We start from the raw sequence: 12,982 nt of genomic DNA, 5'->3' as shown, positions 1-12,982 counted from the left end.
CTTATTTTGTTGCTGTTGTATTCGTATTTATTCCCAATACCTGAGACATTGAAGGCACTCAGTGATATGGGCCTTGATTTCTAGTCTACTAAAAGAGTGCTCTAAATTTCACAAGACTTGTATTCTGCACCCCCAAACCAAACTTCAGCAGTACTTAACTTGCACACATTTGCTAATTACTCCTGATTATTCCAGTGCTACATCAAGTATTTAATAAATAATGATTGACACTATCAGATGCCAAGTAGGGCAGATACTGCGATGGATGAGTAACAGCAGTCAATCTGTTCAGGACATGATGTAAAGCAGAATGGTGCATATTGTTAGCCTTTTAGAGGCTGCCCATCCAGTAGAAGTACAATGTGCAGATGTAGAATTCTGGTAAAGGAATGGACCACTGTCCTCTGATGGCCAAGCAGACGCAACAAATGAAACAGGCACAAGTCTGTCTACGGACAGGTCCTGTTTGCTTCATTCACAAAGTGGAAGTGTTAGTCGCTCAGTCGTGTCCCAGCTTTTTGCAACCCCACGGACTGTAGCCCGCCAGTCTCCTCTGTCCATGGGATTTTCCAGGCAAGAATATTGGTGCAGGTTGCCCTTCCCTTCTCCAGGGGATCTTCCTGACCCAGGGATCGAACCGGGTCTCCTGCATTGCGGGCAGACTCTGATGAGCCATCAGTTAGTTTCATCATTCAAAAAGGAGAAAATGAAAAGAGCTACTGAAAAATGTACATGCTGAAAATACTGGGTTGCCCAAAAAGTTCGTTTGGGTTTTTCTATAGCATATGGAAAAGCCTGAATGAACTTTTTTGGCCAACCCAATGTTAAAAAAAAAAAAATCTGACTGGAAATAAAGAGGATTGGAATACATGGACTAAGTCTAGAGAAGGAAGAAGAAAAATATATGGTTGAGATGGGAGAGGGCTATTTGGATAAGCAAAAAGGCTGTTCACAGACTGCTGTGATTTCACAGGAGATTCTGTGGGCAGCAGAAACAGAAAAAAAAAGACTACTGATAGATAAGCTGTGCAATGTTTAGCTATTTCCATTGGATTCCCAATGACTTGAACCAAAAATGAAGCAAGTTAAAAGAAAAAAATTGACATCTGATATCAGCATATATGTGAGTCTGTTCAAGCACAGCTGTGAAGCTTAATAACATCTTCATCTTCATAATATCCCTGCAGTGTAGGCCAGACCCAGTGTGATTCTTCTTGGTTGTGCAAGAGAAACAGCTTGAGAGAAGCTAAGTCACTTGTCACATGGTAAAGACAAGTCAGGGACACTGTTTTGGTCTCTGGATCACCATCCCGGTGTGATATCTGTGAAAGGTGGCTTGGTTGTGGAAAACAACAAAAACTAGATGCAAAAGGTAAAAGTAGACTTATTTGGTTAAATCCAGCTCCACTGATACCAGGAAAACCCGTTGTGTTTTAAGAGTTCAATCATTATTTGTGGAAACAAATTAGAATCCATCAGAGTTTCTGTTGGGTCTTCTAAGTCTGAAGAGGTCTCCCTCTTTGCCTTTTATATTTTCCTCATCCTCTTTTTGCAGCGCTGGTTGAAAACAGGGGAGGAGCCCATGAGGCTGTCAGTGGAGTGGGAGCCGTAGCTGCTGTCTGAGTCATCAGGGCTTTGGGGGATTCCAGCTTCACTCATGCCTGACATTGGCTCCTCGAACACATCGCTGCCCAGCACGCCGTGCCCAGAAACGTTGCCTTCTTCACTCTCTTGAGGCTCCATTTTCACGTGGGCCAAGTTCCAAAGAGGGGAAGCATTTACCTCTGTACCTGGGAATGGAAAAGAACACAGAACTAACTAGCAGCAAGAAAGGCTGGAACAAAGCAGGTGGCATACACCACCCAGGGCTGGCTGATGGCCTTTGAGCTCAGTTTTCATTCTGATTCTCTACTTGCCTAGAGAATATATTGTTATTCTCTGCTCAAAAAGTTACCAACTCAAAATATCTTCTTTTCCACTACCTCCCCTTCCTTTACCTCACCTCATCCATCTCCATTTCCCCTAAACCAGGGAAAGTAAAGCTACGCAGGTGGAAATATTCATGGTTCAAAGGCAGGCACAACCATGGGTTCTTGGGCAAGTGTTACATTTGCCTGTCCTTTTACGCGGCTGTCTTGTTTTTCTGCCTTGTGTTTGGGTCCCTGGTTCTCTCTCACATTATGAAAAGTTAGTGATCACTACAAAATGGTGGCAGCAGTTCTCAGACTGCTGAAAAGAGACATGACCCCTATGTCTGCAAGAATTTCTTTCTGGTTCTCCTGCCTCTGTGTCTTCTAGCAATGCTGTTCTGTGGTTATTACATCTCCCATAGTGAAAGGCTCTCTGCCCAGTACTTTGAAAATGTGGCCTAATTCTGTTTAGGCCACACTGAAGGACTGGCTGTTTGCCTCATTACTTCACTGATGACATAATTTATATTTCTAAAGAACTGGGACTTCCCTAGAAGTCCAGTGGTTAAGACTTCCACTGCAGGGGGCTCAGGTTTGGTCCCTGATCGGGGAACTAAAATCCCACATGCTGCATGGCACAGCCAATAAATAAATAAATAAACTGTAAAGAACTGAGCGTCTAGCATTATTTGCAGTCCTTCTGACTTAGGGACCATTGAGCCATCGGGTTCTAAAGGGAATCACAGAGTCTATCTGGAAGAAGCAGCCAGCTGCCTATAATTGAGTTGCCCTATTTTAATCCCTTTCAGGTTCAACTTGTTGGTACTACTCTGACCAAGGAACCCCAACTATTCAAACATCCTTGAGCAATTAACATTACTCCACCTGTCTGGAAGTTGCCTTAATTAACTCAGCACAAGCATCAGGAAAGACCAGAATACAGAGAACAGGAGGCCATCTGTCCACCTAGCTGGGTCGGCTGAATTAACTGTCATCAAGAGAGTAACAGCAAATTTGGAAAACTCAGCAGTAGCCACAAGACTGGAAAAGGTCAGTTTTCATTCCAATCCCAAAGAAAGGCAATGCCAAAGAATGCTCAAACTGCTGTACAATTGCAGTCATCTTACACGCTAGCAAAGTAATGCTAAAAAATCTCCAAGCCAGGCTTCAACAGTACGTGAACCATGAACTTCCAGTTGTTCAAGCTAGATTTAGAAAAGGAAGAGGAACCAGAGTTCAAATTGCCAACATCTGTTGGATCACTGAAAAAACAAGAGAGTTCCAGAAAAACATCAATTTCTGCTTTATTGACTACACCAAAGCCTTTGACTGTGTGGATCACACAAACTGTGGAAAATTCTTAGAGATGGGAATACCAGACTACCTGACCTGCCTCCTGAGAAATCTGTATGCAGGTCAGGAAGCAATAGTTAGAACTGGACATGGAACAACAGACTGGTTCCAAATTGGGAAAGGAGTATGTCAGGGTTGTATATTGTCACCCTGCTTATTTAACTTACATGCAGAGTATATGAGAAATGTCTGGCTGTATGAAGCACAAGCTGGAATCAGGATGGCTTGGAGAAATATCAATTACCTCAGATACACAGATGACACCACCCTTATGGCAGAAAGGGAAGAAGAACAGCCTCTTGATGAAAGTGAAACAGAGTGAAAAAGTTGGCTTAAAACTCAACATTCAGAAAACTAAGATCATGGTATCTGGTCCCATCACTTTATGGCAAATAGATGGGCAAATAGGGGAAATAGTGTCAGACCTTATTTTTTTGGGCTCCAAAATCACTGCAGATGGTGATTGCAGCCATGAAATTAAAAGACATTTACTCCTTGAAAGGAAAGTTATGACCAACCTAGATGGCATATTAAGAAGCAAAGACATTACTTTGCCAACAAAGGTCCGTCTAGTCAAAGCTATGGTTTTTCCAGTAGTCATGCAGAGATGTGAGAGTTGGACTGTGAAGAAAGCTGAGTGCCGAAGAATTGATGCTTTTGAACTGTGGTACTGGAGAAGGCTCTTGAGATTCCCTTGGACTTCAAGGAGATCCAACCAGTCCATCCTAAAAGAAATCAGTCCTGAATATTCATTGGAAGGACTGATGCTGAAACTCCAATACTTTGGCCACCTGATGTGAAGAATGGACTCACTGGAAAAGACCCTGATGCTGGGAAAGATTGAGGGCAGCAGGAAAAGGGGATGACAGAGGATGAGATGGTTGGACGGCATCACTGACTCAATGGACATGAGTCTGAGCAAGCTCTGGGAGTTGGTGACAGACAGGGAAGCCTGTTGTGCTGCAGTCCATGAGGTTGCAAAGAGGAGGACACAACTCAGCGACTGAACTGAACTGAAGAGAGTAACATTGCATGTACATCCTAACTAGGAATAATTTCAAAGAATGTCTGTAAAGCTGTGCTAGTTCCCTCTTCACTAATTAGGACGAGAATGTTTGTATCTCTAGATCAGTGACACTATGCTTCTTTTTAGACTTTCCATTCCCCTGCCCATCCCTACTTTTGCTCTTTCATCTCCAGCCTTTGAGTCTAAAATGCAAGAAGTACTGAGGCTGGCACATCTCCCAGAATCAAGATGGGTAGGTTGTTCTCTCTTACTTGAAGCCTGTGGTGAAGCCTCGACTTCCAGGTTAGATGGGAAGCGCTCGGTCTGAGTGCCGAGGACTCCCATGGGCAGCGACTGGTCTCCAGAAGCAAGGTCGGCCTCCAGTTCTTCACTGACAGGGAAGGTGATGTCGCTCACAGGTTCCTCCTTGATCTTGACAGGCTTCGTGTCCTCTGTGGCCTTCTCAGGATTGACGATCCTCTCATACTCTTCAGAGAGCTGCTTACTAATCTGTTGGCAAGCAAGAGTCAATTTTCCAAAGGAATGTTAAAAGCAAGTTGGATAGTCAGCTTGTGGCATCTGGTGGAAACAGAATATGAATATGAATAAAGCATCACTGCTAATGGGAAGAATTTGAGTTTGAAATTCATAGATGACAGGGACATGTAAAGAAAACTTGTTTGGCAGAGAACATGTATGTGATTAATTAAAAGGTACATAAAGGTAAAATATTTAAATGTATTATATCAGAACTGGGACAAAGGTGACATTTTTGGCTATAAAAACTAACATTTGACATAAATACAACAGGTGGCTAATGAACACTGTAGGACATCTGGATCACTTAGCAAAGCCGACTGGGTGTTATGAATTTCTTATATTTCAGATTTGGGGAAACCAGAACAGTGAACAAAATGCCTAAGGCCACAAGGGTGGAAGAGATTAGATAGTTCTGGTTTTAACCAAAAACGCTGTCTCCCCCATCCCACACTATCTTTGAGGGCAGTGTCATCTCACTGTTTTGCTCCTGGTTCATAGCACTTAACGCCATCTGAAATGATTTTGATTACCTGTTTTTGTCTCTCTCTCAACAAGAATGCAAGCTCAAGGAACTTGTCCTATTAAACTGCTGAATTCCACAATAGGCACTCCACAAATATGTGTTGAATAAAAGCAGGCTAGCCACATGCTATAATTTCACTGACTGAAGAAGAACCCTGGGTCTGGCCAGGTCAGTGTGGGTCACAGCCGGGGCCAAGAGGCAAGTCAAGTTAAGTTCACTCTATTCCAGGCCCTGTGCTCTGCACCCTAGGCCAAGTGTTAGGGATCCTGCTGAACACCCCTAGATCACATATCCTTGTGCACCCCTCCTCGGGATCCTCTCACCTGCAGCATGTAACTGTGATAGTCCTTGATGCGGTGCTGCCAGAATTTCTGGAGGGAGAGCACGCTGCCGATGCCCACTTCATGGAACACCTGCTCCATCACATCGGGGAAAGGAGTCTGCCCCAGCCGGGATTCTCGATCCACAGCAAAGCGCAGCAGCTTGGTGAACTTGAGGCAGTACTCGTGGGCCACATCAGTCAGGGTCTCCAGGACGCTCTCGTTAGCACACTCAAAGCCCGTGTGGGCCAGGATTGTGGCCACTGCCTGGTAGAGGAGCTGTCGGCAGGAGTGCCAGCTGAGTTCAGTCACAGGCTCCCCTTTCCCCCTGAAAGTGGAGACACGATGAGTGTCATTGGTTCTCTTGCAAAGGGGTGACCTGTCGTGTCTTCCTAGGCGGTTTACAATCCTAATCAAATGTCTGGCTCAGTTTTCCAGGAGAATTTCAGGCAGGTTATATAGTCCAGTTTTACCTTGCTGCCATTTCAGGGCATGTCTCAAGGACCCACAGTCATATCCCTGAGCAGTTCCAATTACATAAAGCTTGCATAGGTGATATGTGTTTATAGTAAACAGTATAAAAGGGTATCTACTGAAAAGTAAGTTCCCATCTTCTGGTATCAATTGTGTGATTTTGATCACTTTTATGGAGAAGGAAATGGCAACCCACTCCAGTACTCTTGCCTGGAAAATCCCATGGATGGAGGAGCTTGATGCAGACTACTGTCCATGGGGTCACAAAGAGTCAGGCACGACTGAGCGACTTCACTTTTAGGATCTGATTAATTTTAAGAGCACAGTGGTGCACATTTTCAGCATAGCATAGGTTCCTCACATGCTGGGCAATATATGGACCTCTAGAATTTAACTGCAACAAACCGTTTGTAAAATAGGAAAGCAATTCAATTTTTAAAAGCAGTTTAAAACATATATTGCTTACAAGCGACAGAGGATGAGATGTTGGATGGCATTACCAACTCAATGGACATAAGTTTGAGCAAACTTCGGGAGATAGTGAAGGACAGGGAAGCATGGCTTGCTGCAGGGTGGGTCGCAAAGAGTCAGACAGGACTGAGAGACTGAACAACAACAATCACTTACAAAGCATTTTTATCCTACTTTATGCTGTGAAATTGGTAGGGGTCCATATTATTATTCCTATCTGGCAGGTGAAGAAACTGAAGTTCAGAGGGGGTGATTTGCCAAATGTTTTTGTAATATAGAGCTTCTGACTCTAGATCCTGTGTTCTTCATGATACTCATTTTTACACCTAATCATTGTGGCAAAAATCCTATCTTTCTAAAACAAAACAAAAACTTCAAAAGTTGTCTGATTTCCTTAAAGTAACTTTTAATGAGCTCCTAATAATTTACCTGTTCTCCTGAAATTTCCTATCTTCTGCCTTCCCCTGACAAAGGAAGTAAATAGATAAAAATAAAAGAGGGTACAGAAAATGACTCTTCCCTGCACACACTTTGCATTTGTCACCCTGTGATTGCTGAACAGAGTTCCTGAGGAGCTATTCACCCACGCTGCTATTATCTGCTCAGCAGCAACTACTGCAATTCACCTAATAATTGGAAAATAAGAAAACCAACTGTCAAGTAATTTTTCATTTACTGTTTATATCATCATTTCCCATGACCAGTTTCTCTGGACCAAAAGCTAAAGACTTCAGAAGTGCCTAATAAACAGAGCTAAATCAGTACTGTTTTACTTAATATGTGGACCCATTTTAAAGGAAAATAATTCTTCCTGCAGCCCCATACCTGATGCAAAATATTTTTGTAACAGTCTCTTAAATATATATAAAATAAACTATGTGTAAACTTCTGATGTTCACAGAATCTTCCTAATAATTAAAATTAGAAAACTGACACAAAACTACAAATTCTAAATAATAGCATCAATTTAATATGAGGGACAGTATTATTTTGTAAAAGCTAAATTGCTCTCAAAATGTAAAGCTGGTACTGAGTGTTACAGAGTAAGTATTCTTAAGTTGGGCACATCTATACCAATATGTGCCAAGAATGTGATGACACATTTCTCATTCCCTTTTTCACTATTCCAGTGTCTTCGAAACTTAGACAACACACCATGACATCATCTTGCCTTAATCTGGGCCAACTGCAAACCTTACATAAGTCTATTTCTCTTCTTTTTTCATTAGTTTGGGACAATTAAAATAGTAGCAACTATCATCATCAACAGGCAGATGCAGTAAGTGACGTACAACACAATTAGTTATGAAGCATTTTTACCAAACATTTAATCTGAATCTTATCTTAAGAAAATAATCAGCAAATCCAGTCTGATTTGGAACAAATGACCTGAACTCTTAAAAAAGATTAATATCATGTATTATAAAAGGGGAAAGCTATTCTAGCTTAAAAGACACTAAAGCAGAGAAAGACAAATACTGTATATCATTTATACATAGAATCTAAAACAAACTAGTGAATACAACAAAAGAAGTAGACTCATAGATATTGGGAACACACTAGTGGTTAACAGTGAGGAGAGGGAAGGATGGGGCAAGATGGGGTAGATTAAGAGGTACAAGCTACTATGTATAAAATAAATAAGCTACAGGAATATATTGTACAGCACAGGAAATACAGCCAATATTTTATAATAACTTTAAAAGGAGTATAATCTATACAAATATTGAATTACAGTGTTGTACACCTGAAACTAATATTGTAAATCAACTATACCTCAAAAAAAAAAAAAAAGACACTAAAGAGGTATAACAATGAAAAGGAATACATGGTCTTTATTAGGTCCAAGACTGGGGAAAAATATACCTAATAAAGGATATTTTGGGGACAATTGGAAAAATCCGAATACAGATGTATTAAATGATAGTACTTAATTTGTGTTCACTTACTTTGATGTAATACTGGTTATTGGGATTATGTAGGAAATTTCCTTATTTTTAGGCTAAGGTGAATAATTTAGGGGTGAAATACTGTGATATCTACAACTCTAAAAGATTTGGCAAAAAAACCGTGTGTGTATGTATATATGTATACATAAATGTTTGTATATTTGTGAGTAAATGTGTGTATGCACACTTATACATATGTGAGAGAAAGTAAATGTACTAAAATATTAACAATTGTTGAATCCAGGTGAAGGGTATTTGGGTTTTTGTCATCCTATTATTTAAACTTTTCTGTAGGTCTGACAAATTTCAAAATGAAAAGACAAAAGTACTTATTTGGCATCAAATGCAAACTTTCATACTGAAATCCAGTAGTAGCACTAGCTTTTAAGGCAATCAGAGGATATGCAGCAAGGCTTCTCAAATTGAAATTTACGTGTGAATCTCTGGCTGCTGCTGCTGCTAAGTCGCTTCAGTCATGTCCGACTCTGTGCGACCCCATAGACGGCAGCCTACCAGGCTCCCCTGTCCCTGGGATTCTCCAGGCAAGAACACTGGAGTGGGTTGCCATTTCCTTCTCCAATGCATGAAAGTGAAAAAATAAAGTGAAGTCGCTCAGTCGTGTCCGACTTCTAGCGACCCCATGGACTGCAGCCCACTAGGCCCCTCCATCCATGGGATTTTCCAGGCAAGAGTACTGGAGTGGGTTGCCATTGCCTTCTCCAATGAATCTCTGGAGATCTTGTTAAAATGAAAATTCTGACTCCGGAGGTCTGGGTGAGTCTGACACTCTGCATTTCTAACAACCTCCCAAGTGATGTTGATGTTGCTGATCTCGGATCAGATTTTGGGCAGCGAGGATCAGGAACATTGTTATACTATTATTTCTTGAACTGTGTTATCAAAATGAAAATACACCGTTAAAAAATTCTTGTATAGAACTCGTGGATTCCTAATAGTAAGAGAATAAGTCCATAAATCTCATCTTGAGGACAATGAGCTAAACCCACAGTATATCTTTTAATTAACAAGAAAAACTAGATTTGGAGGACTATAAGACCATGGCCTCTTTTACAAACCAGTGTAGTACTTTGCTCCTAGTAAAGTGCTTGGCATATATTAGGTACTCAAGAAATATTTGTTGCACCAGAAAATAAAAAAATACAGACTCTGGATTTGGAAGAACATGGTTCAACTCTTAAACTTTCCACTAATTACCTGAGCAACTTTGGCCCAGTCATTTACTCTCATCTTAAGTTTCCTCCTGGAAATGTGGTGACATGCTTAACAGGGTGTTGGGAAGAAAAGTAACATATAGCAAAGCCTTGTCTTACCGATAAAAGTCACTCTCTGGGTCACTGTGCCAGACCTGGAATGGTGCACTTGGATTCTTACAATCTAAAGGAAGGAGATCATCAGGAAGAGGAGGTGACCCAGGGCAGGACGGAAGAGGTTCAGTCTCTTCAGTCTTTACACCTTCTGTCTGTTGCTGATTCTGGGCCTGTGCCGTGGCAATGAGGTTACGCAGACGTCGGTTGTGCTGGATCAGCTGAATGGTGTGGATGGTGAGGCTGCAGGGCTCTGAGGGGATGTCCAGCATAGTGGGGGGCTTGGGCTTGTTGGCTGAGGGTTGGTGCAGAGGCGGGTCATGGACTTCTACCAGTCGGAACTCTCGAGGGAGCAAGTCAAAAGAACTTCTGTTGGTCTGGCTTGACGAGATTGGTATCTCTCCCCAGTATCTCAACATTTTGGAATTACAAAGGAAGAGCTCCCAAGTTAAATGTGGATGGTTATCCTAAAGGCAGTGTTTTAAAATCTCTAGCAACTGCAGGTTAAGGGCTTCCGTAGTGAAGAATACGAGGTCTAGCCAGGTATTGACATAAAAACTAGGCAGTTCAAGACCACTTAGAAAAAGTCAGTGTCAGCAACACTGTTGGACCAAGGACGTTCTTCCTGAAGAAATTAAGAGAAATATAACTGTTAATATCACACTCATACACTGTGACAATTCCTACCGGACTGAACCACAAGGTAGAGTTTGGGTTTTTAGTAGACTAATAGCTGCAAGAGTATGTTAGGCTCTATAGTGTCCATATTTTCCAACTCACCCCACTAACTTATTACCAATCCTGAATGATTTGCAAGGCAAGACACTTAAATGAGACATGGAATATTTCTCAGAGTATCTTGACACATCTCCCCTGGATCCGCAGGAGAAAAAGGAGTAGAGTTAAAGATAGGAAAAGGTTCTTCTTCTTTTCTTTTTTTTGCTGTGCCATGCAGCCTGTGGGATCTCAGTGCCAAGTCCTAACCACTGGACTGCCAGGGAATTCCTGAGGTGGTTATTAGTCTGTGAACGCTTCCCAGGTGCACTAGGGGTAAAGAACCTGCCTGCCGATGCAGGAGTAAGAGACATGGGCTCAATTCCTGGGTCAGGAAGATCCCCTGGAGAAGGAAATGGCAACCCACTCCAGTATTCTTGCCTGAAGAATCCCATGGACAGAAGAGCCTGAGGGGCTACAGTCCAAAGGGTCGCAAAGAGTCAGACACTACTGAAGCAACATAGCATGCATGCATACATGCCAAACATGGGAACCTTTAACTAATCCTGGTGGAAAAATTTATGAACCACTATCCTAAACAGTCTTATGCATTCAACTTCTGACATTCATAGGGAAGAATCTCAGATATCTGCTATCTCTTAAATAATATCCCTTCCTTTAGTCTCTCCTTGTATCAAATCTACTCTCTACAGTGATGCTGTGCTTAATTGCTCAGTTGTGTCCAATTATTTGTGACCCCATGCACTGCAGCCTGCCAGGCTCCTCTGTTCTTGGGATTCTCCAGGCAAGAATACCAGAGTGGGTTGCCATGCCCTCCTCCACAGGATCTTCCCAACCCAGGGATCGAACACAGGTCTCCCACACGGCAGGCAAATTCTTTACCAACTGAGCCACCAGGGAAGCCCAAGAATACTGGAGTACCCTATCCCTTGGCCAGGGGATCTTCCCAACCCAGGAATTGAACCCTTGTCTCCTGCACTGCAGGCTGATTCTTTACCACAGCTGAGCTACCAAGTAAGCCTCTGTAGTGAGGCTAGACTTAATATTTTAAACTTAAACCTAATGACTTCCCACTGACTACTGGAAAAACGTCAGTCAAATTTTTTTGATTTACCATTCAACACCAATTACAATCCAGCTTCAACTCACCTTTCCAGATTCATTTCCCATATGTCTCTTCAAATTCAATGAATTTTTATCAAATGCCAAGTGTCATGTGAGGATATAAAGACTAATTCAAGGTCCTTACCCTGAGGTGAGGGAGAAAAACATGAATGTTTCAACATTAAAGTGTGTGGTCAGTGCTGTTCTACTAGAGACACAGACCAAGTTCAGTGAGAAAACACAAAGGAGGAACTTCCTGAAGAAAGTGACCATCTTAGTTCCAACAGTACCAGACTTCTCTGGTTGCAAATGCCATGCATTTCCACAGCTTAATGACATGATCTCTGCAGGCAATGCCTTGCTACCTGCCACATCCCTGGAAGACTTGTATTCATCCTTAAGTATGATTTAAGTCACCACCCTATCACCTCCCCAACACATCTCCCCTTGTTAAGTCTCACATCACTTTCTATGTTTCCATCACAGCATTTATACCTGTATTTAAACTAGTACTTGTTTCAATTTTATTCTTCCATCTGTCTCTCACAGCTGTGATCTTGGTGTCTAAGATTTGAGTGCCTACTACATGCCAGGCTTTGCCTCTACTGTCAATTCAATTTTCCCAACCTTTCTATAAGTAGGTATCTTTTTTTTTTTTTTTTTAAAGTAGATACTATTATTACCCCACTTTTCAGACGTGGAAGCTGAGGCCTTCTGTCTTGCCTAATGTCGGAAACAGCTGAGAGGGAAGATCGAGATGGTCAGGATCCAGGGTGTGCACTCTTAACAACTACACTATGCTGCCTCAATTGGTTTCAGAAAGAATAAAAGAAGGAACGAATACATGAATGAACCAAGTGACAACAAAAATCGCCCTCTCCCCTAACTTGACCCAAAGGAGCAGGAAGGACAGGCATCAAGCAGAGCAATGCCAACATCGCTACCAGGGCTCCTCCCTCACCATCAGCGGACTCGGGCGCCAATCACAGTGTCCTGGGGTCGTCTAATGCTGGGGCAGCCCAGACACAGGGAAATGTGGACCTGGACCGAGGCAAGGAGGCTCCACTATGGACTGCCACTTCGCAGGTACTGAACTGGGCGGCTGATGGGCTCCGAGAGGCCTGAGATACCAGGTCGTATCAGGTCCGGAAGGCTGGTGTGTTGACCAGCGGTTCAAGGCTGCCGGAAGCGCGTCTTCTCAATCAGGCTCCGCTGCAGGAAGTCATTACGACTCGGTTGCAACCTCTAAAGATGTCCCCATTCTGACAGCAC

General features: G+C 42.4%; 1 protein-coding gene across 2 annotated transcripts; it reads right to left on the bottom strand.

Annotated features, from left to right (window-relative positions):
- Positions 1 to 9: 9 nt before the first annotated feature.
- SUPT7L (SPT7 like, STAGA complex gamma subunit) lies at positions 10 to 12,905 on the bottom strand. 2 transcript variants are annotated; one of them, XM_027555779.1, is made up of 6 exons: positions 12,672 to 12,905; positions 11,756 to 11,856; positions 9,878 to 10,496; positions 5,656 to 5,980; positions 4,542 to 4,779; positions 14 to 1,790 (listed from the first exon to the last, which is right to left on the bottom strand). In XM_027555779.1, exons 3-6 carry the CDS (start codon positions 10,288 to 10,290, stop codon positions 1,528 to 1,530), a joined length of 1,239 nt encoding a protein of 412 aa, XP_027411580.1. In that variant the 5' UTR covers positions 10,291 to 10,496; positions 11,756 to 11,856; positions 12,672 to 12,905; the 3' UTR covers positions 14 to 1,527. The 2 variants fall into 2 exon arrangements, with proteins under 2 accessions (XP_027411581.1, XP_027411580.1); XM_027555780.1 differs by lacking the exon at positions 11,756 to 11,856 and having other exon boundaries at positions 10 to 1,790.
- Positions 12,906 to 12,982: the final 77 nt, after the last annotated feature.

This window comes from Bos indicus x Bos taurus, chromosome 11, assembly GCF_003369695.1.
Source record: "Bos indicus x Bos taurus breed Angus x Brahman F1 hybrid chromosome 11, Bos_hybrid_MaternalHap_v2.0, whole genome shotgun sequence".
In the NCBI taxonomy this organism is placed as follows: domain Eukaryota; kingdom Metazoa; phylum Chordata; class Mammalia; order Artiodactyla; family Bovidae; genus Bos; species Bos indicus x Bos taurus.
This window is presented reverse-complemented; position numbering and strand designations above follow the sequence as displayed.

Coding starts and splice junctions, on each gene's coding strand:
- SUPT7L (XM_027555780.1), bottom strand. CDS start 10,290: ATGTTGAGATACTGGGGAGAGATACCAATCTCGTCAAGCCAGACCAAC. Junction 4,780..5,655: donor ATCACAGTTACATGCTGCAG/GTGAGAGGATCC, acceptor GCTTGCCAACAG/ATTAGTAAGCAGCTCTCTGA. Junction 1,791..4,541: donor GGCTTCACCACAGGCTTCAA/GTAAGAGAGAAC, acceptor TTCCATTCCCAG/GTACAGAGGTAAATGCTTCC.